We start from the raw sequence: 24,243 nt of genomic DNA, 5'->3' as shown, positions 1-24,243 counted from the left end.
TGGAGAACAATATGCTGTGTAATATTACTACAGCGACAAGTGAAAGGGGAGAAAGAGACAGACATACTCCTTAACAGCAGATTTCAGAGTTTCGCAGTTTCCATTTACTCAAAAGCTTTACTTCAACAACTGTGGACTGTCTGTTGAATTGAGGTCAGTTCCCAAGGAGACATTTTTAGATCTCATTGGATCTTTTAGATGTTTTGGGAGATAATTTTTTTCCATGACTTTTCCAGGCCTGGAAAAACACATTTTAAAATTCCATGACTTTTCCAGGTTTTCCATGACCGTACGAAACCCTGTAACTTTGATGTTTGCCTAGGAATCACAGTATGGTGAATTTCACTGCAGGGAAAAATATTAAAGAAGAGTCAAGATCAAAGCAGACACAGGCAACCAACCAACCTCTAGGGTGCACCAACACAGTAGATGGTGACAGTGCACTTTGCTGTTGGTTACCACATTACTCAAATCATTGGGCTGTGGTTCACCACTGAGAGAGAGAAAGCAGAAGAGACAAACCGCAGGCGCACAACGTTTTCTCAGTGACAAACAGCAAGATTACTACCCCTGATTTAACCTGATTCCCCCGGCTAAAGAAAGCTCTACCAAGATGGCTAATTTCATTGGAACCCCTGGGCGAGTTAGTCATAGAGATGAAGATGACGGGATGGAGTGGAGGATACCTTGCCAGGAAAATAGAGATGGGACAGACACGCTGGGTAGGGAGAGGGAAAACACTCAAATGGAACGAAACTGGAGAATCCAGCTTCAACAGGAGCTGCTTGTAAACAGCCAAAAGCTGGAAAGACAGAAATCCCTGAAAGAAATGTATATCAACAGAGAGAAACAAACTAGACAAGACCTCGAGAGGTTGCGGAAGTACAGCAAACCTGAAACCCTCAGCACGACCAGTATTGCCTCTCAAGTCAACAGCACCATCAAGCAGAAGAAGAAGAAAGAACTCCACAACGATTACGAGGAGTTGAAGGTGGCTCATATGATCAGCGATCATAAGTTCACCATAGCACTACAGGATAAGAAGGAGAAAAACCAGGTTCTCCAAGAAGAACTGGATCGACTGAGAGCTTCACACCAAGAGATCAGCAGAAGGTATGAAGATCAAACCCTCAGAGCGAAACAGGAGGTCGACGACCTTAAGCGTGAACTTGAGAAAGAAATCAAGTCTCGTGCAGAGGACAAGCTTTTGATGCAAAACTTCATGGGTGAGCAGGAAGCTCTCCGTCAAAAGATGGAGAAGCAGACGACTCCTGCACGAAGAGGCTGCTAAGAAGGAAATGTTTATGCTGAGAAAGATAGAGGAGCTTCCAACTAAACTCAATGCTCAGCTCTCACTCAAGGAGTTTCAGGAGCACCATGCACTGGATCCTTCACTCTCGAAGAAAACCAGAAACCTTCGGTGATTGAGGAAACCAAAGAAAATGAAGTCTCCAAACAACCATGCACCCAACAACCGATCCCTATACTTTGTGGAAGGTCAAGATAACCCTGGGTTGGGACAGGAGGTAAAGAATTGTGTTCAAAACCCTGTTGTTTCAGAGTTTAGTGAAATCATAAACAGGCCCTCACAGAAAAGCCAATGGCGTAATCCAAAGTCCACTACAAGTTTTTATTAGGTTTTATCAGACAGCAACAAAAGATAAACCGGAGACTCTCCGGGGAGGTAAAAGAAAACTGTGAAACCATCATCTTTCATGTAGAAGACTCCGGTGGAGTCTCTGTCTTCTGGATTGCTTCTTTTCTCTGATTTGACCTCATCTGAAATCTGATTGGTTCTCATGGGTGCCCATATAATGCAACTCTGTTGAGGTAGATGTAGCCCAGGGGGGCAGCGATGGTACAGTAGAGGACCTGCCCCTCTTCAGCATGATCTCAGATGGAACATCTCTTATACCTTCAGCACCCAGAGTAAAAATGAAATGATTGAGCCCTGAGAATGACAATGACATGAATACTTAACGACACATATTGACACAGTGGATAATAACAGGCGATGAATGGTGTCATTTCAAATAGATCATACAAAGGATGTTAAGATGTGATAATAAAAAAATTATCATAACTTCCTCACACATCTCTTCCTGTTTGGCTCCTGTGCTTTCCCATGTCCCCCCCCTCACCCAATTCTCTCCCCTTTAAGCCAACCACTCACCGGGAGTCCACTTCCCCTTTCAGGCTTCTCCCTGATAAAATGGAGTCTCATTGTGGGAGCAGTTGGGTTTATCCACCTTATGAACTGAAGTGTCCTGAGTAAATACATGTTGTGTTTTTGTGCTGTGCAAATAAAAATCTAAATATAACAGAAGTGGATTGAATGCCTGTCTCCGTGGGACAGGCTGGGGAAGATGAGCTCAAACTACAAAACTAATTTACATTCCTGAAAAATAAAACATGTATATAGTTGAGATGATTAAAAGCTTTTTTATTATTTATAGTGTTACCAGTGAAATGTGGGCTGCTTCTCCTGATGATGAAAACAAACTACACAACAGCTTTGACACTGATCATCCAGTTTGGATATAATTCAGAGATTTCCCTTTATGTTAACCATGAGTTGAGGAGACAACTTGTGTATCCTCTATTATTTATGAACAATGAGACACATCACATACACACCACAGAAGGCACAATAAGCTTTACACAACTTTATTGAAGATTGTGTATAAATACACATGCACATTTCAAATGTAAACCCAAGTGAACTCAAGTGCAGCCAAACCTGGAAACCCTCATTATGTCATCATGCAAGGATGTCTTGATTATTTTTATCTTATTTGTTTTACAAAAAATTCCCAAAACAACAGGCGCATCCTTTTTTTCTTAAAAATATTCCCTCCCTGACGAGAGCGCAGGCAAGATTTTGCAAACCGGCGTGTTGGTGAGGACTGAAGCCACATTTCCACCGCCCACCCGACACTTCACTTCTTGCCAAGGTTTTAAATATATTGTCTGTTTATTATTAAATGCTTACATATAAATAAATAAACTTTATCAAATGTGCACTCACAGAGTGAACTCTTATGTACAGTATTGTATAAGCCTATAGTAGCAATCACATCTCACTCAGTCAGGAAAGGGGGTGAGTCGCCCCGAAAGGCAAGGCAGCGGCTTGGCGGCGAAGCGAGGAGACGCTGGTAAAGGCATGGTACACAGGTAATATTCTGAGGCGTACAGGTACGCTAATGCTGTTTACAATGGAAAGAACAGGTAGAAAAAGAAAACAAACACTCCACCATGGAGAATAGGGTTACATCGATGGAGGAATATCCTGCGACAATCTGCCACAAAACGTTTTCACTGTATCATGATCCCGAAAAAGCTGATTGGTCTTTCGGGCAGACTCACCCCCACCGCTCTCAGATTATGTCCGCTCTCCCTCACCCCCCTCAAAGCTCAGGCCCACACAGAAGCATTTGTCTTCTCCCCTTTTTCTGGAAGGGGTCACATTCAGCAGTACCCATGAATTCATACAGCGAGTATCAAGGGTGAGGAACTCCACTACCATCCCATTCAACCAAACCAAGAAAGGGAGCCATGAAATCAAAGAAAAGAAAAAACACAAAAAAAAAACAGACCTGGCCCAAAAGAATCAAAAAGGCATCAACCACATACATCTGGTCAGTGTTCATTCCATTCAGCATACATTCTGGCCCTCTTGTGGGTGTAAAAAAGAATAACTGAGATGTCCTGGCTGCGATATAACAAGCAAATGTGGACATTCGTACAGAAGCGTTGGTGTATGCGGTGTATGTGGTGTAATGGAGACGGTGTGACAGTGAAGTGCAAAGAAAAGGCGACTGGTCTGAGATCAAGAGTTAAGGCCGAGGTGATCCAAACAAGAGATGATGCATCTGATGTCGGCGATATCACCCATGTTCCCAATCTCACAGCGCCTCCAATATGAAGAAGTTAAAAGAGTGCAGTGCCCCGGTAAAGCATTAAACACCACCTACAGTTACAGGGGCAGAGGTGACAGCACGATTTGTGTCTGCCAGCTAACCAGACAACAAGTATTAGGCCCGTTCAGACCTGGTATTAACAACTGTCCTGACAGATTTGATCACAAGTAGTCAGCTCTTAGTTTTCTATGGCATAACACTTATCCTGAATGGATTTCCTGTGGTTGGATTCCATGTATGCGCTCTGTATGCAAATTAAATTTGTGGAGACCAGATTTGAGTTGTTTCAGTTGATAGATGCAAGTGAAGTCAGGAGAGCCTGAATGAATCAATGAGCTCTGCACAAGATAGATTTCATTCAATTAAAAAAAAAAAAGGAAATAGAAATCCTTGTGTTGGTCTGTGTTGAGTTGATATTCTGCCGTGTGTCTGTGACGACAAACTAGTCAATTTATGGTTACAATACTTATGATTCATTGTGAAATCGTGGCACTGAAGTGTGTTAGAGGACGTCAGCTGAGTAGGAGGCCCAGGACTTATTACATTCACACAGCAAAAATAATGTGACCACCTCCCAAGTGTGGTCTGATCGATCAGCTTTTGGGTGCTTTTAGCCCAGAACTTAGCGCTGACTCAGGACAGATGTCAATACCTGAACAGGGTCTCTGTTGCATTTGCCGAGGTCATTAAGACAGAAATTTGAACACCAGGCAATTCTAAAACATTTGCACAAATAGAATCTGTTTGGTTATTCTGCAAAGCTAGCTGGACAATATACTAATCCTTCTGTATTTCTATGATTTCAGAAATACATTATCAGAGGAGCCAAGATTGAGAGACAGCAGAAGCAGGACCTTAAATCACTAAGTTTGGTGCCAGTTTACTAAATACTAAAAAAGCGAGATCATAGAAGCAGCAGCAGCAGCACAAAGCTCGGACAGTTTGGCTGTGTGACCCTTTAAAACCACACCTCACTTCTCTATGTTAAAGGTTCAGTGTATAGTTTATTGACATCTAGTGGTGAAGTTGCATGTTGCAGCTGAGTACTACTCACCTCACCCTCCAGTTCCAAACATGAAAGAGAACCTGTCGAAGCCTTCAGTCATCATAAAAACTCAAGTGTTTAGTTTGTCCAGTCTGAGCTACTGTAAACAGCATGGCAGCCTCTGTAGAGTGGACTTGCTCACGGTGTAAATATAAAGTATTTAAACATAAAGGGCTCATTCTAGGGTAGGAAAACAACAATTTGTACAATTTAGATGAAGTACACTAGTGAAAATATCACTAGGATTATATATATTAAATTTCTACCAATAGATCCCTTTCACCTAAATCTTACACACTGGACCTTTAAGTCTCCACCGCAGACGCATCTCACCACTGAATCACTAAAGGAGCTTCCTAAGCATTTTATGTGAGGAGACCTTGAAGAGACGACTTCACTGTTAATCATCTGCAGTGTGCGTGGCAATAATACATAAAAAAAAAAAAAGTGGATGGTTGGTGATTGTGCAAGTTCAAAAACGTTTCAGTGTTTAAAATATTTACAAAATATCTGAATGATACTAAAAATGATATGCCAACATTGCATTTCTCTCAAAAATATATAAAATTAGAACAGAAAACAAGAAGCAGAGGAAGATTCAAAGTGCTACACTAACGTACTGTGAAGCCTCGAAAAAAATTAAATAATAATAATTAAAAAATCAATCCCTGGTGTCGTTTAGTAAGCAAAACCTAAACGAATGGACGTGGCGACAAACACACACACACGCAAACACACACACACACACACACACAAACACCGTGATAAAACCACAGAGGAGGGCCCTGATTTCGTAGTTAGTAGATTTGTGTACCGCGGCAGCTCCCTGACCTAAAAAGGCGTCTTCGCCCCAGTGGCTCCGCCTGTGGAGCGGCCGAGTCCGAGCCGCTGGGTGGGACTGGTGGCGCCCGCTGCCATGCTGTGCTGTCCATATGGCTTTGGATGGAAAGATCCCAGTTTCTCTCTCCATTTATCCGCATCTTCTGCATCCACTTCAGTTGGCTTTCATGGCGACATCTCGAGTGGGCGTCTGTTCCTCCTCGTCTTCCTCCTCGTCTTCCTCCTCATCCTCGTCGTCCTCCTGCTGCTCGTTGTCATTCTTCCTGCGCCGGTTCTCGTTCAGGTCCTCCTCGTCATTCTGAGCACTGGCGGCAGTGGCGGACGAGGAGGCCTGAGTGGAGGAGGCCTGAGTGGAGGAGGCTGTCTTCTTTTCCCTTCTCTCCTCGTCCTCATTTTCATTCTCGTTCTCGTTCTCCTCCTCTCCCTCCTCTTCGTCCTCCTCCTCGCGGTCCAGAGGGAAGTAGCCGGTGCCTTTCACCGTGTCCTGCCGCTGGTAGAACAGCACGTAGCCTGCTTTGGACTAGAAACACACACACAAAAATAACTCAGCTATACTGCAGATAATGCACAAAATGAAAATTAGAAACGACTGTGGCTGTTTTCAAATTGAGTTCCAGTTTTAAACACTTCAAAACTATTAATTCAAATTAAGCTCGATTCTCGTTTAGTTTTTCCGAGAATATTGCATTTTTTCCCTAATGTTGTTGTCTTTTGACCCTCAGGGCCACCGTAGTAAAAGACTTTCCAAACATGCTCCAACTCCACTGTCAACACATCTGACTGAGAATTTCTTTTAGTCTGGATTTACTGCCAATTACTGCACATGTGAACTGCAGCAAGCGCAACAAAATACCCATGACCAGTGAAATCAGGGTGCTCAGCAACTTATTGATGCTTTTTGAGCACAGTTGGAAATCTTTGAGATAATAACAATTCATCCCAATTCGTCACAGCCTTAGAAGTACAATACTTTGATGAAATGAAATGTTCTGGTTTGTTTCCAGTGAATGGGTTTTTGATGAATGTATGCTGGGACGGCTGCCTGGCTTTACAAAATGGGGACACTCACCACTATTTGATCATCGTTGGCAGGAGACGCGCTGCTGTCATCAAAGTTGTACCACTTTCCGTCGTCTTTGTTCTTCCCGTAAGCGGTGTCTGAGCAGGACCAAGAAAAGAATGCAATATTAAACACAGTACAATACTGTCAAACAGGTTTTCCTCTTCATTACTGCACTTTTATGTACTCACACTGGTTTATTGTGTTATAAAGTGCTGATCGTTTCAAAACTCCATTCAGGGACATTGTGTTTTCATTAACACAACCAGGGTTAAGTTAACTTAAATATATATGACCTGCAAAACTCTAATAAATAAAGCCGGTAAAACAGTTTCACTTTATAATACAGCAAAATACTGCAGCTCCTTTGTCACCGGCGACGCCCTCATTGACGGCTGATGTGCTCGGCATGGGGTCAAGGAAAAACGTTTGCTGCACTATGAGTTAGTGCTTAGAGTAACACATCTGTGAGACACACTGTGAGAAAACTTGAAAGAAGGTATTTCAGTGATAAATTGTGTTTGTGAATCTTACAGTGGCCTCCTCCCATTCCGCCATAGTGGTTGGATACAGCAATGAGGTCGTAGTGACACGGCCCAGAGTTGGGGTTGATCAGGAACTCAGACATGTCCAGATCTCTAAAGGAAAAACACAGAAATGTTGTCAATTTTATAAAAAGGAGGAATTATATAAATGTCCAGCACTCCTCTGCACAGTAGCTATGCCAACGATCCAATATATAATAAATACATATATACGTAGAAACTACTATTCCGATACTGAACAATTCATCCTGACTACACAGTACAATATGAGTTGTGATTCAATGCGATATGATGCTACGCAATAAATATGGTTCTTCTTCAAGGGCGAGTTAGTAATTCTGTAACGACTGTTGATAATTGAAAACAAATACACCCCCTGCCATAACTGCTGCACCACCATGTTCACAGGCGTTTCCCCTTTTGTCATTTCAATTTCAATATATAAAATTGTCCTTCAATGTTGGGAAATCGAAAGTGTTGCCAAACATTTGATTTGCAGCCAGTCTGTGGAACTTGTAACTCTTCTTCAGTGTCTCCCCCGGACACGCCAACTCACGCACGACTTGGTCCAGAGACTTAGTAAGGCTTGGTCACAAACAGGAGTGGGGAAGAAAGAGCATATTTGTTTGTGTATGTGTGTGTGTGTGTACCTCAGGGGAAACTCGACAAGGGAGTCCAGTTTGTCCCTCATGTAGCGGCTGTAGGAGAAGCGTTTCAGATGGACCACCAGCACTGGCGGCAGAGACCACAGGTCCAGCTTCTTAGTGGCCTGTTGGTGCTGCTTACAGTTTGGACAGTACCTGCGAAAGTGGACACGGTTTAGGAAAAGCGTCATGATGCGGAAGTCGACAGGATGCTGGTGCTGCCACATGCTTGTAACTTGTTTTTTCGAAAGTGGGGCGTGTGTTCCTCACCACGGGTCCTCTGCTCCCAGTTTTTCTTTTGTGGTGAACAACTCAATGCAGTCCTTCAGCTTGAAGAACGCCTTCTTCTGGGGCTTGTACTCCATGCTCTTGTGCTTGTCAAAGTCCTGCCCACCGTCACACACACATAAACAGAACAGGAAACTACTTATATCAGCGTTGTGTCTTTGGACATAGATGACATCCTTGTACAGAAGTAGAATAACAACTGATAACACTTCAGCATAAAGAGGCCTAATATTAGTATTATATAATTCCTGATGTTAAAACGAAGCCCTATAAATTCTCATCAAGTGTGTTACCACTTTTATCTAATTAAATCCCTTTTACACACGATATGTTGTGTAGTGTGTCTTGGACATTGAAAGCTTTTCTTAAGGAAGCAGCAGCTGCAGCGGACATCATACATCTGACCTTTTCACAACAAGACTCTCAAGCTCGTCACCACGACTCCATGTTGCTCCTGTCTGGGTCGGGCTGCCATATTTCATTACGTGACAGCAGACTGCTTTTCCTCTACACTAACAGTCTTCGTGCTATAAAGTGATTCAGCTCCTCTGATACACTAATACTGTAATACAAGATTTATGTGTCTGATATTTCTTTTACCTCGACAACGGTCTCGTCAAAGTACTTTTTCTTCATCTCCGGTTCCCAGTCCAAAGAGAGATAAGAGCGGTCTGTAAAAAGGTGAAGAGATGACAAATCAGATGAGTCCCTGTTGAATTCGACTCTACACTCTTTATAACCACCGTTTAGGATCTGACTGCAGGATAATTAACTCTGGTGCTTAGAAAATGACTCTTGTGTATAAATTGGAAAATGTATCCGATAATTTTTGAAATATGTTTACAGCCCTCGGGTACTGAATGATGAACCTTAATATACCATGCTTGAATTCTAAATTGGTCATATTTTGATTATATTATTTGCTTCTCCCCACTTCGTACCGCTGAGTCTGAGGTGTCCCTCGTCGAAGCGGATCTGCCTGGTGTCCTCCTTGACGAGTGAAAAGTCCGTTTTGCCCATGTTATTGAACTGGAATGTAAAAAGTCTCTTTCTGTTGTGCTCGGCCGTCAGCTGGCCTTTGGTGGAGTTCTGCGGGGCGACCACGCCGTTCTCCAGTTCGTTGTCCCCTCCCACGGAGTCCTCCGATTGGCTGTTGTCGTTCTCGGAAGGCAGCTCCTGATCCTGGCTGGACTCCTCGTCTTGCTCGTCAGTCTCCATCTCGCCTGCAGGACAACACAGCACATTAAATCAAGACGATAAAATTAAGGGAAGGTCCCACACACACAAATGCAAAGCGAATATCGCAGGTCAAAGTTCACCAAAGTAGAACTAAACACAAAGCCACTCTGACAAACTGGAAGCAAATGTGAGGCAAAGATTCACCATTGAGACATTTGCATGCGTGACCCTCAACACAAAAAGCACTCACTTGGTGACCCTTCCTCCAGGAGTCCATTAGTGGCGTTACCATTGACAGTGTGTTGTTTGGGCGGCTGTGTCTCTTCACAATCCTCCTCATCCTCCTCTACAGCAGGTCGCACAAACCGGCTGCAAAAAGAAATGTTTACATTTTTATTTACAGCAACTTCCTCACAAGAATGTTTTGCGGGCATCATCAAAACTCACAAGCGTTGGAATGTGTCAAGTCCGTGGACCTACCAGAGGCGCAGGAGCAGCATGTTGTAGAGTTTGTCTTCACTGAGGGTTCTGGGTACAGCGATGAGGAAGGGCTGTCCGAACAGCGGCGTGCTGGTGTGGTTGTAGCCCGACTGTTTGTACTTCTCCCTCAGGTGCACCGGGATCACTACGTGATCTGTGTCCTCCACCCGGTTCACCGCAACCTCAAACCTGCAAACACATGTGAGGTCTGTTTTGAAGTCCCACTGGAGAAGTCAGCTGCAGATGTGAATGTTGAAACCTGTTTCTACTATATTTGTATTTTGGGAAAATAAAGCCATTCAAACAGTTGGAGTTTTATTTTCTTCAGTCACATCTTTTGGATCTTACAAAGAACTTATATCTACATATCAAAACTGAAGCTGATTGATGAGCCAGAATTATTTAAGTTTAGTACATATGGTGTTTGACCTGTTTGTTTATTTTTGGACTCTGTAATCTGAATGTAAATAATGCTGTTGTCGTAATAAAACTTTGATGAAAGAGTTTTCCTGTCAGCCATGCTCAACACTCACACGTAGATATCGTCTCTCTCCATGATGCTGCTGAGGTTCTCGTTGGTTGCAAAGATACGGTGGAAACGGTGGTTGTAGATGTCAGTTACAATCATCTGGAGGATTAGAGACATATAGAAATACAATGAGTGAAGAAAAAAAAGAGTCAGAAACCTAAACTGGAATATGAATCTGTTCCTTAGATTATTAATTGTACCTGTATACATATTTTAATCCAGCTTCTTTTCTTTTCATTCATTCATTTTAAAGGAAATAGATCAAACACTTTCTCCACTCACTGCTGGGGTCAGTTTAAAAGGGAAAGGACTGTTTTGGATTGTGCTGAGCAGATGTTCAGCATTATAATGTGATGGCTAATACAGGACAAGAGCGGAGCGGAGCTGACTGTGATGATTTACCTTCTCAGCAGGAACCCCAGACAGGCTGGAGAGGGAGGTACACAGATCAGAGATGTAGCCCACCTTCGGCACAGTCAGCTTGTACTGAAACAGAAACACAAGGGGTTTACTTCCACTGTCTTCACATGAGACCATAATGTTACGATACAACACTGACGTGTGTTTGCATTTTACTTGTGTGGGTTTGGCCAGAGCGTCCAGCCTGACTAGATAGACCTCCAGCGTCCGCTCCTTCTTCATGGGAAGGGGCAGGGTCAAGTAGCAGAAAGGATCGAAGGTCACAGACACTTTGGAGCAGACAGGACACACCAGAGTTGACTTGAAAAGGCCGTGAAAGATATCCACGATGATGGAGTTGTTTCGCTTGATGTGGTTCTCCCATGCTTCCTCCGCCACGACCTGGAAGAGAGCGCACAACAAACCTGCTTTTACAAGAGACCTCAAAACTGGAAAACCATAAACAAACTGAATCATTGAAGAATCAATGTATGAGAAGGTGAGCGGACTAACTAAGTTATTAATATTCATTCCTCTTTGAGTGAATGTTTGTACAAAATTTTAAGACATTGCCTCTTATTTTAAGATATATCATGTTCACGAAAACCATAAACCTACTTTGTGAGACCATTTTGAACTTCACCTTTGAGCTTTGGCTACAAAAATCAATGCCAAGTTCAAGTGAATGTTTGTGCCAAAAGTGAAAGAATTCCCTCGAGGCGTTTCGGATGCATCCCATTCCCAAGACAAAAATGTGCTTTGTGAGGTCACCGTGACCTTGACCACCAAAATCCGGAAAACCGGAAAGCATAAAACATCTGGCCACTGGCTGTTGCTGCCCCTGATGCAATTTTTTTTAATTCATATCTTTTATAGGGACTGATCGAAACTTTGGCACAAAGTCACAGCACTTTCAGATCTGGAGATGGTTTAACACATTTTTGTGGGGTATTTTCCAAAAGTCCTGATCATGACCTTATCGGGTCTGCCGTTGGCGTCCTTGAGCTGGATGTAGGGCTTCTTCCTGATGCGGTTCAAGTCCTCGTGAAGGCCGTCCAAGAGAAAGGCCAACAGCTCGTGGGAGTCCTGCTGCTGGTAGCCTGAGAACTGGGGGGCGAAGCGGCCCACCTGGGTCTGGAGGATAACAACATGTAGACAGAAAAAAATGAAGAAAAAAAAACACAAGGACGAATGAAAAGCTCAGAGGATTTCCCCCCAATTTTAGACAACCATAAGATTAAATATTTCTATATTTCAAAAAATAAAATACAATTCCTATTGTAGCCTGTTAGTTTTTGTGTCTTTTTAGATGTTAGCTCTACACATTTAGGGATTCATCCCCCACATTTTCATGCAAGACTTTTGTTTATCAGTAGGATTATGTGCTGGTTATTCTATTGTGGTTATTTAAATTATGGTATGGTTTCCTACTCGTGTTTTTGTATCTTTCTATTACTTATTGCAAGGACAATCCTTTTTTTGAAAGATAACAGCTACTCTATTTTACAACTCATTTCCTGACTAAAGTAATAATATTGTGTTATTGTTATTGAACTTAACATTATGAAATACTCAAAGATACTCATGTTTTTTCTCCATGTAGTCACCTTGAAAGGCCTCGGGGTGACATAGCTGTATTTGCCCGACCACAGCTGCTTGATAAGCTCAGAGTAGGCCCTGGCGATCTCTCCTTTCATTCCCAGCGGGTTGTCCTCGTTTAGCTCTTCTGTGTACTTGTCTTTGAGGAAGAACTCCGTCAGCGGAGGGATATTGCTTAAACACTAAGGAGGAGTAGAAGCATGACAGGACAATAATCAGAAGAGGGTGAATTAAGGCTCTGCATGGGATCAAACCACCATGCTGTCACTGACTACTAGCATGAACCCATCTACATTTGGGTACATTTGAGTCCAAAGATCACTGAATGACCCTTTGCGGACTTGGATAGAATTCTAACAACTTTCTTCTTAGAAATGTGTAGAGCCCCCTGGAGGCCAGCGTGTTACCTGCACAGCAGAGTTCATGAAACAGGTGTTTCCCAGGTTGGAGAGTCCACAGAGGCCCGAGCGATCACTCTGCCTGCTCTGGTCTGAGTAGTCATAGCTGTTACTGTAGGGGTGGTAGGAAGGCAGACTATAGCTCGAGTTCTTCACACTGTGCAATAAACATACAAACGCACAAACAGGCAGGTTATAGACGGATGGGTGGATGTGGGTCATGAACATCTATTCTACACAGATATATTATACTACATACTACTATCTATGTTAAGTTGGTAATAAGTCGGTGAAAAATAAAGAAGACTCAACTATCCACAAGCAAAACCTATAACCCCCCCAAATATTTTCTCAGGCTCCCTTAACAATCAGTTAGAGCATAAAGCTGGGCCTCCCAAACTGCAGCACTCAGCAGACCTCTGGGGTGGCTGCAAGTCAGTATTGGTAGTTTCAGACTCCCACTGGTCAAGGGAAACAGCTGTGATGGCGGTGGAAGTGGTGGCCTCGCAGTTCAACACGCGGTGGTCCACCCTTCTGCTCTCCAGCTCCACCGCCTCCGGTCTCAGGCACCACCAGCAACACAGGAGCATGACATCTCAGCACCACCCCGGCCCATGCCGGCCCACATGTCCGCACAAAACTAACCGACCAGCAGCCCAGGTGAGGTTTGGTTCTGGTCCGACGCATACAAATCCTGGGGTTTGAGGGGCCCGGGAAGGTAAAGTCCAGCTCCAGTCTTCAACTGTTGAGTCCTGAAGATAACTCAGCTCAATCTAGTGCAGCAGCTTCAATTCAGTCCAGATCAGGTTTAGGCCTGCGTTTGACTTTCGAGTCCAGCACGGGCCAACAACCAAACCACAACGCACATAAACACACAAACACACACTCTCTCTTTCTCAGAGCTAACTAAGCATCATCCCTCTTCTCTTCTCCCCCCTTCGTCTTTTTCGGCCTCTACCGCCTGTCATCTTGTTATCCTCTCTGCCTCGGATGTCCTGTCCCGTCCTGTCCTCTGGTCTCCTGCTCCTCCCTCTGGCCTGCCTGCTGCTCTATGCTGCGCTACAGCTACCAGCAGATATTTATAGCAGCATCAGCAGCAACAAGGATGCTCAAGACTACCGCTACCGAAGCTAGAGGTGCACAGAGAGAGAGAGGGAGGGAGAATATAGGGGGAGGGGCGGACAGTACAAGGGGGAGAGGCTGACAGAAGAGAAATGAGGGGATGGAGGGGGCAGCTGATCCACTGCATCCAGCTGAGGCTGCAGTATTCACAGGCTTGACTCTATCTTAGTATCTCTCTACCCCTCTCTCTAACATACATTAACTTGTTCACTAATGTCGACACAACATTTATCCCCTTTTCTTACACTCGGCTACACATTACTCTGCAGTTCGTCTCAACACATACATTACCTGATCTTATTTTCCCTCTCCTGCTGTATAAATGCACCATATGAGAGTTTTATCACATCGAAAAACGCACACACACCCTCCTCTCTTTCCTCCTTGTTAATATGCCATGGGTGTCTGTATGAGATCTTTTTAAAAGGAGGGTTTAAATAAATAAAAGATCCAGAGAGAGGGGTGGTTTCATCACTGGGTGTGGAGGCAAGCGATGAGGGGAAGCAGGAGCAGATGAAATGTATTCTGAAGGTCACTTAGAGACTGCAGAACGTGTGCATCGCAATGAGTTCAGGGGAGAGGGAAAGAGACCAAGAGATACATGGACAGAGACAGAGAGACAGAGACAGAGACAGAGAGAGAGAGAGAGAGAGAGAGAGAGAGAGAGAGAGCTGGGGGCTCGGTGCCAGAATCTAGGGACACCACCTCACAAGACGGTGACACTGCTAGTGCTGCTGAGCGTCGCTACAGAGGCTAAACTGACCGCAGCGTAATCGCACAAATCAAATGGACAAGTGTTATGTAATGTGGGAACACTTCAAATGAAAAAAATAAAACAGACTCCATGCATAATTTAGAGGAAACGACAGCACTGGCACTACAGTGAATCAGGGACAGAAGAGCTGCTTTGACTCAAAATCCAATTTCCCCCAAGTCAGCCACTCAAAGCATTCCACCGACAGGAAACTGTGACGCTGCTATCAAACAATATAATGCAGAGAAATGACAATGTGACACCACGTTACCAAGCTACAAGCCAATACTGAAAAATAACTGTTCTTTAAAGTAGAGGAAGGGCGGGCTCGCTTCACCTTCAGCACCTTCCTTCTTTATCAATATTGATTTTTTGGGGTGGCGAGCCTGTTGTTGTTATTTATGAATTCCAACAGTATTTAGAAATGCAGTGCAGAGTGTCTATATATAAAGACGCACACACGCATAGAAAGACACACTCCAGCATGCAGTAAATCTCACACACATTAGGTGGAAGGAGGAGACAGTAGCAGTCTCCTGGAGAGCAGAGCAACACAAACGCTCCGCCCACAGTCGAGCAGTGCTCTCTAGCAGAGGGCTGACAAATCCTCTGGGGCCCAATCGCTTTGGAGGAAATCGGGTTACAGTTACCTTTTCAGAAAACAGAAACTGAAAGCTGAAAGCTGAATAGAAACTGAGCTGTGATTCATTTGGGCGGAGCAAAAAAAAACAAGACTTGTGTTGTAACACTCCTGTCACCTCTGCCTCATGTGTAAAGATGATAAAGAACCATGAATCATCTGAAAATGTAGGCTCACACTAGGGCTGCATGTTTAAGCATGAAGTGATTATTAAATGCTGAAGAAGACTTTATTTGTCGGATTAATTTTTGATATCCCTGAAAGCATTTAATTCTGAGGACTTTGGTGACCCAGCATTTTTTTATTTGTGCCGCCACAGTTTCATAATGAGCTGGAAAATGTTTTCCACTTCTCATACTAACTAGACAGAACTTGGTGTTTTGCTCTGTGTGGAAAGCTACTTGCCTTGTGCTTGCTCCCGCTAATGTGCTATCGCTTCCTCGTTCTGTAGTCCATAAAGTTGTTACTGTCCAGGCAGACAGTTAGAGCTCATAGTTTCACCTGCAGTTGTGTAATGCAATGCAGTTCACTCTCACAAACTAACTCATCTCTCTTCACTCTTTAGTCTGTGTACCTGTCAATAAGAATCTGCTGCTTGTGAGAGTGCACTTTATAATCAGGCAAATCCTGTTTCAGCCATACATTGCATTGATTCCGTGATTCCTTCACGCAAGGAGTGGTTAAATACCAGAATGATTCTCACACACAAGGCAGCGTTTAAAAACAAAACCCAAAGCCAAACAAACAGCCCATTCCAAACAGACAGGTTAAGAACAGGTACTGTATCGTCTTTTAAAATGAAGAAACAAAATCTGACCGGAGGACAGTCTGATCATGAAAACACATTCGTTAATCAGTGGCATACTTTCATGAGGAGAATGTTGGTATTAAAGATAACAAATAGGTCCAAAGATGATGGAGCAGGTCCTCTATTACAGTTTCATTATCTTTGTACTGGAATTATGGGCACAATAAGATACAACAGCACTGCAATAAAACAACATAAGGGGCTGCGTTGGTGTTCGACTGCTGTTTCAGGTAGCAGTGAGAGTACACAGAAACATCTACTGCAACAGTAGAAACACACAGTGAAACAGGTCAATTTGTATGCTTAACGGCCCCGTTGTTTCCTGCATTGGCTGCTTCACCAAACTGGCCTAATTCAGATGAGTAACGGCTGTGTGGCTGATCTGTTGCATCTCCCAGGTGCTGGATGTCCACACAGGGAGCGTTTCTGCTGCAGAGCTGGTAGGTGAGGTTTCTAGTATGACTACTGTATCTCATTCAAATAAAAGTCAGCCTATGTACTTAACTAATTGCCAGGACTCTAGGGTATGAAGCTGTGTATCTTCCAGTCATGTAAATATGTAACAATCACTGTCACTGACAGTGATTAGCGAGTCTCACACAGGCTACTTGAACCGGATAACGTGGGCGAAATGAAAAGCAAGACATTGCACAACGCACACACGCCACTCACGCATCAAGTGTGGCTAGGGCGTAAGGAGATTGTGTCTTTTTCCCCTTAGGACTTAAGTGACTCTGAATGTAGCCGAAAAAGGAGATGAAGGACAAGTACCACATAGAGGCCAATAGGAAAATTCATCAAACTGAGGTAAATCAAAGCCTAAAAGCTTGAAAACAATTAAGTTTGATTAATTTGTTTGTGTTTTTTGGATTTATCTAGGTTTTGAATCAGGGAACAAGCAGTATAAGCATTTTGTCTTTCTACTAATTGTTGATTGATTGCATCGCTAAACAAATTGCTGACATGTTGTGATCAACTCTTTTATGAGACTAAGATAGAACAGACCTTGTGCCACAGATTAATGGGTAAAATAATTTCCACATCAACCATAATCATGCAGCCCGAGCCACAGCTATCAATCAGTCACAAAGTAAACCAAATGCAATCTAAGAACTAAACACAATTAAACGCTGACCGAGGCACCCAGAGGCACCAGTGGGCCATTTATAGAGAGCACTGCTGTCACTGAAGAAAATTCCAACGAGATCGATCCCATGTTAGCCCGGACCCCTGCCCTGCTATCAGCTGAAACTGCATCATCAGGAGAGTTTTAAGCCCCAGACCATAGCCAGAGATAGACCTGTAGAAAACAAACTATGACACAGTTTACCATGGGATAATGTAAACTGCTTGACTGGTTTGTGGAATGTGAATTGAGCTGAGACACAGCTTGCATCAATCAAACTTAATCCATTAAATTTCACCGAGACTTAACGGACTTTCTTTAGCCCGCTTTCATTTTGGAAGCCAGCGCTTAGCTACATCTAAAGGCTCCATCTCTGGCTGTCAACATCCACGCCCACCCCTCAGCTATTCAAGCTATTCAAGCCCACTACCGAGCCTTACTTCCTGCTGTTGAAGGTGCTGTTATGATTGTTTGTGAGAGATGAAGGCGAGATCTTTGGCAAAGCAGAGAGATTGGAAGCACCAGATGACCTTCAAAAGATAAAGAATAGATCATGAGTTAGAGTAGAGAAAATAAGGAGCCTTTCGTAGAAAGGTGTGTGAGTGTCCATTAAATTAAACTGAGATGAGATCAAATAAATAAATTGAGGGATATGTCAGCAACAAAACGTAAAGCAAAAGAGGAAGTCATAGAGAGGAGGGATTTTTTCAAAGATGATGAGGTGCTGTAGTGACAGAGCATGGAAACTTGACAACGGGTTTGGCAATTTCCAAAGCAAAGGCGATAAAAAACAACTTCCAAAAAAAGGAATTCTGGTGCTGTGTGACATCATGTTACATTTTTATCCCTTCATACCGACCAGAACTGAAAAATTCCAAAGCAATTCTTAAAATTAACTGCTTACTTTCGTGTTTTTATACAGAGTGGAAATTGCATTCCACTCCTTAGAAAACTTCCTTCTGTCAACAGAGAAATATAAGCCAAGTGATGTTTTGTGTCGATTCACTTACTTGGGGGCCGTGGAGCCTCGGGGCCAAGAGCCATCCTCGCTCTTCTGCTCTATTACAAGAACCTGTGGGAGACGGAAAAGAACAAGGGGGGGATTTCAGCGTGTTTCCACCGTGTGTTTCAAAAGAATAGTTCACCCAAAAATTGAAGAATTCTGAATGAACTATCCCTTTAGGCTAAGTTTATTTCATGCCTTTAATTGTTTCAGAGTCTGAGCAATTAAAGGTTTTATCAAAGTTGGCATCTGTCCGCTCTTCAGAAAACCCTCAGAATGTATTTTTATCCTGTGCGTTAATGGGTTAAATGCATATATCACAACTTCATTTTAAATGCAGAGCTGGATTTTTGGAGGATAGAGATAAATGGGTAACAACCTGTTTCAGCTGCAGCTAAAATGTCCGTGGCTGTTTCAAATTGGACAAAGACAGGGATCTTATCTGTCGTTTCCCTTGGTGAGGATTTGTCTAAGACTTAGCGATCCTCAGGAAACTGATGCTGGTAAGCCGAACGGCCTGTTGCCTAACTGTGGCCAGGGGTCCAAATAAATCTGTGTTAAGAGTCAACTGCCAGGTGGATGCCAAGACATGCATGTTAAATTAAAGCAGCTTATGAATAGAGGTTGTGCACCTCACATGGAAGCTGACAGTTTTTTGACACTGTGACCATCTCCTTACAGGACAGATTCTTCTAAATAAATTAAAATTTAGGTTTTTCAATTACCCAGGAGAGAAATTTGGGAGACATTAGATTTCGTAGTAGCTTGTGAAAAAACTGAGTGCAGGTCTTTGACTCGATGTTCAAATAAGTTTTTGAGTGCCTGAACATTGTACTTTGATTAGTCATTGTTTCCTCTGCTGGTCATAATAACCTGTCCGATACTGATTCAAGCTAAGTAGAAAAATACGTAATTATTTAATCTCCACTCTGCTGTGACCAAAAAAGAGTAATTGGTAGAAGACAAATGAGGAAAAAAGAGCTTTCACTGAACTCAGGAATACTAACCGTTTACAAAGCAAGTTATATATGGAGACCTTTGGGTCAATTTTATCAAAAATGTTTGATCATAAGCCATGATGGGTTATTCCTACCTGTCCTTGGTAGAGGCCAGCATCCTGGATGGTGCTGTCAGGTTTATTGAGAGGCTCGAACGTGTTGCTCATGTACCTGTTCCACAGCCTGGTCTCCTGCTCATCAGGAATGCTGAACAGCTTCCTCATCTCCTTCTCGATCACATCTGCAGCACAGTGTGAAAAAGAAAACATTAGTTTGGTTTAAAACAGAAATAGGTAGGGGATTACCAACAATTACTTAGAAAATGGGAAGTGAAAAGATGTAGAAACCGTTCCACCACACATAAGGAAGTAATCAGTAAATTCATCTATAGACATGTTTGAATCAAGAATTGCAAAAGTTTTGGAACATGAATTGACATGGTTGATGAAATGAAAAAATAAATGCACTGAAATCAGGACTTTTGAAGCAATCTTGTATTTTACTTATTGCTCATATGAAGGGATATTAGTGGTGAAGATAAATAAATAACTGACTGCGTATGTTCAGAGTTTACAAATCCTCTGTATTCCATCAACAAAATCATGACAGTCACTATTACTTAATGTTTTAAGAAATGTTTTAAAAGCAAGACAATCAGCCTGAATATATTTTAATGAAGTCCTGTATCCTTCACAGTGTCCTTTAGTCAGTATGTGTGTTGAAAAGAGGTGAAATAAAGAGGGCTGAAAATCAACTATGACCATGCAAGTTTAAAGACAGAAACATCACAGTGACTTGGACCTACCTATTGTGTCAGCTTTACTGAAGCGTCTGGTGATCACATTGTCCATGTTGCTGTCTTCACAGAGCTTCAGCTCCGTCAGGTACACCTCCACCTTGCAGTGCTTCACAAACATACCCTGCTCGACCACCTAGAGGAAAGAAATGGGGTGTTATTAACTATTCAAATCATCTCGTTGAGTCAATGATTAATTTTACAGTACACTCCAGATATACGGTGTCAATGTGTCTAATGACAGGTAAGCTTTCTATACAAGCATCTCTAAACAGTATTCAAGGTATTTTCAGATCTTTCTTACTATCAACAAAGTAAAAAACAAATGCTAAAAGTCTAATGTCACCATAAATTACATCTATACATCCCTTGAGCAGATAGAAAGTAGTGTCTTGCTTGACAGCTAGTAACCAAGCAGAGAATATCACCAAGAGTCGTAAGCTTCCAACTTTACCAGCCGACAGACGCAGCTCTTATAAGTTATTCTACTTGATTTCTATGTTAAACATTGAAATTAAATAGGTAAGTTGTGGATTCTTTGCGCTTCCTTTTTCTTGTGGTTAACAAAGCAGGGTTTGCTGCCCTGGTTGCCACTCGTCTGTTCTCCTGATAGGAGCACACTCAGACTGAAGTGCCTAAATTAGCAGCACCTCGTGGAAACAGCTGAGGGGTCCCAGCCTATTTATTTCACCGCTGAGCCCCTCTGACACACACACACGCTCACACACATACACATGGTAACAACTTAACAAATGTCCCTGAGAACTGCAGTAGTCTTGCACACACACTCGCAGCTCATATTCTCCCCCAGCCCCTCCCCTCCCCTACCCTACAGAAGCCCCGATCCCCCCGGTGGGCCCATCCTATCCCTTAGCACAACACCCATGTGTTTTTAGCTCAGAGCTAAAAGCTCAACTCATCGCCAAACTCTCGACAACAATTTCTCAAATAAGAGCCGAGCCAGAACCATTCAGCCCACCCACTCCTCCCTTACTGGTTATGCCTGTCGCACTGAGCTTGCAAGCTTCCCTCAGTGTGACCTCAGCCGGCATTCCTCCACTTCAAAAAACAAGGACGCGCAGTAACAATTCCCCGGTGCTGGCAATCACACCAGGACACAGGACAGTGGAAGGAAACATAAGACCAAACATTTAACCAAAATCCTCCTACATCCTTTTTTAAACGTGTGATCCCCCGCATCTCAGGATGAAAACCCCACAAAAGAATCAAATAGCTTAAAAAAAGAAAGAAAGACTAATAATGGACCTCCTGCATGTTGTGTCCTGCAGATCGCTCCATGTAGCTTTTCAGTCATCCAGAACGTTGCCTGAAAATAGAAACCCGGCAGCCACCCGATATGTCCCACTACATACATGGCAAAAGAGGAGGGTCAATGGAAGGCAAAGGGGGGGTGAGAGAGAATGATAGAGATGGAGGGGGGAGAGGAACCTCTTCTCGCGGCCATGATGCCATGACTAGTGAGATTTGAGGCAGGGATTTGATACCGTGGGTTCAGTTGAGCTGTGGCCGCCATCATGAGGTATTCCACTGACTAAACTAACCATAGTACAAACTTACAGTGGAATGTGAACCAAAGTTATAATTAAAACGACAATTAATACCTGCAGTTGAAAAGAGAAATGATTGAAAAACTGAGAACCTAAGTAAATATCCACTAGATCAATATTATCTTTGTTTCATGCTCCAGTGGATCTTTGTACATCAAACTGACGAATCCACCAACCTATCAATTCTCTAATGGCGTAACACAAACTAAATATAATTCATAATGAGCAGCAGTGGAGCCACATCCATGCAATTATAAAGAATTATAACTTTTACACATCGTTTTCCTGATTCAGAACTCAAATTTGTTAGATTGTTCTGTACAGACACACACAGATTATCCCTTACAGCCTGACACAAGCCACACTCAACACAGCCAACTACTAACCACAATCCTCTACTGATAATGGATCAGGGAAAACCACCTTTGCTGGCATCACGTTGCTCGACTAGCACACGCTCTTTCCCTCAAAATCCATTCATACTCCTGAGCGAATGATTGAACCTTTACCTTGCGTGCGATTGGCTCCTGCCCGTCTGTCAGCGCGTACCAACTGATGAGCTTGTTCCAGCCCTCTGTGGGGACCAGGATGTAGTCCAGCTCGTCGATGAGGTGTTCCCTGATGGCGAGCACGTCCCCATCTAGATGGAGGGAAGGAAGAAAGGCACATTCAGTGAGACTACAATAACTACTCCCTTACGCTACTGACCCTGCGATGACTGTCTCACAAAACACAAAAGAAGACAAAGGAGCTGGAGAGCTTTCTATGAACGCCCCCTACCCCAAATCTGAAAAGCATTCACGAACAATGTTGTTCTCATCCCCCCTTTTCCTCTGAACTCTTTGTTGCCACTTCCAGAATGATTAAGCAACATTGTCCGAGGGGCCACGGAGTAATGTAGGCGCCACAGACTATTTAACAACAAAGCAATAAGGTAAATTCAGTAAAGAATTGGATCATCAGGTGTCTTACCTCTGAGAAGACCAGCGTTATCAACCGGGCCAGGGTAGACATTCTGGTCGCCCATCTGGTATTTGTCCCAGCTGTCGAACCCCACATATCTCTTCCACTGTTTAAACCAGTGACTGTCCACCAGGTACCTGGAGGGAGGGGCAGGCAGGAATACATCAGTTCAGATAGAGCAAGGTTGTTAACGGACACACATCAAGAGTCACGTTTTATTAGTATGCTAGTATATAGTAACAACAGGTAAATCTGCCTGTATCACTAAACAGATAGAAAGTAATAGCAGCGCCGTTGACGCCGGAGTTGCGTTCAGGTCGCTGCATGCCTGTCTCGCTGGCTCTATGGTTTTGACAGGTGTCTGTTCTCCCCGACTCCGCCCTGCCGAAGGCGACATATGAACCCGCTGACGGGGAAACAGCTTGGAGCTCCGGTGCTCTAGCCGGCTAGCTCCACACTAGCCTGCTATCTAGAGCTAATAACCGATGTGTAGCCGCGCCAAGGTGGTGTCATCAGGCAAAAGTGAGGCGGTGGTTGGTAAAGCTCAAACCAGTCGCTAAAACACTACATTTAAAAGATAAGCTGTGGTTCTCCATTGGCAGTCGAGCAGCTAGCATTAGCCCAACGCCGCTAGCCCGCCGTACCGACACACATGAAGCTGACAAGATCCCGTTAGCTAGCTCGCGGCTAACTGTCAACACGGATCGTCACCGCGGCTTCCTCCTCCGTCATGGCGCTGACAGCCTCGGCGGAGGAGGCCGACGGCTCCGCTGCGTCTCTGAAAGGCTTTCAGGCCGGGCCTCACCAAGTGTCCCCCTTCCTCAGCTGTGTTTTCAGCAGCGCCGCGACCTCTCCTCTCTGGGTATCCAGATCCGCCGCTCCTCCTTCCGCCATCTTTCCTCGGACATCGCCCGCTGCATGCTGGGTAAGAGCGGGGCGTCACTGTGGCACGTAGGGAGTGACGTCATTGCCACCGTAGCCAATCAGCGCAATCGCCTCCGGCGCAGGATCAGTGTGACGACACCCAGCGGTGAAAGTTATTATTCTGGAGAAATGCTCGAAAAGTGCCTCATCACTGTGATGCTGAGCCAGCTCCACACTGACTGTATATATATATATATATACACACAAAACATGACAAGAGTATGAATAAACAAATAAATAAATACACACATGAATGAAAATAGCTAGAGTTTCTATTTATTGAATTCTTTATAAATGTTTTATATTCATGTATTTTAATCATTTTCACATGTATCTATTTATTTCCGTATTTCTACTTTTATTTATTTATTCCTAAATGTATTTATTTATGTTTTATGTATTTATTTACTTGTTGTATTACTTGCTGTATCATTTATCTATTTACTCATTTATTCCTGTATGTCAACATTTATTCATATATTTCTGTTTCTACCTTTTATTTCAACAATTATTTACTTTATTTATTCATATATCTATTTACAGATTTATTTCTATATCTTTTACATTTATTCATTTAGATTTTTCTGTGTCCATATGTTTAGGTTGTTTCGGTAA

At 43.3% G+C, this 24,243-nt stretch overlaps 1 protein-coding gene across 3 annotated transcripts; it reads right to left on the bottom strand.

The window, feature by feature from the left end:
* Positions 1–3,770: 3,770 nt before the first annotated feature.
* Positions 3,771–23,636, bottom strand: LOC128428602 (ubiquitin carboxyl-terminal hydrolase 15). 3 transcript variants are annotated; one of them, XM_053414818.1, is made up of 22 exons: positions 23,510–23,636; positions 22,714–22,841; positions 22,251–22,381; positions 20,183–20,309; positions 19,473–19,618; positions 18,387–18,448; positions 17,817–17,906; positions 12,936–13,083; positions 12,537–12,710; positions 11,905–12,063; positions 11,107–11,331; positions 10,933–11,016; positions 10,535–10,629; positions 10,002–10,190; positions 9,772–9,890; positions 9,284–9,565; positions 8,943–9,013; positions 8,325–8,440; positions 8,061–8,210; positions 7,400–7,503; positions 6,875–6,963; positions 3,771–6,325 (listed from the first exon to the last, which is right to left on the bottom strand). In XM_053414818.1, exons 1-22 carry the CDS (start codon positions 23,596–23,598, stop codon positions 5,960–5,962), a joined length of 3,144 nt encoding a protein of 1,047 aa, XP_053270793.1. In that variant the 5' UTR covers positions 23,599–23,636; the 3' UTR covers positions 3,771–5,959. The 3 variants fall into 3 exon arrangements, with proteins under 3 accessions (XP_053270793.1, XP_053270794.1, XP_053270795.1); XM_053414819.1 differs by having other exon boundaries at positions 12,936–13,038; XM_053414820.1 differs by lacking the exon at positions 17,817–17,906.
* Between the last annotated feature and the right edge of the window lie 607 nt (positions 23,637–24,243).

Source organism: Pleuronectes platessa, chromosome 22 (genome assembly GCF_947347685.1).
Source record: "Pleuronectes platessa chromosome 22, fPlePla1.1, whole genome shotgun sequence".
NCBI classification, from domain to species: Eukaryota; Metazoa; Chordata; class Actinopteri; order Pleuronectiformes; family Pleuronectidae; genus Pleuronectes; species Pleuronectes platessa.
This window is presented reverse-complemented; position numbering and strand designations above follow the sequence as displayed.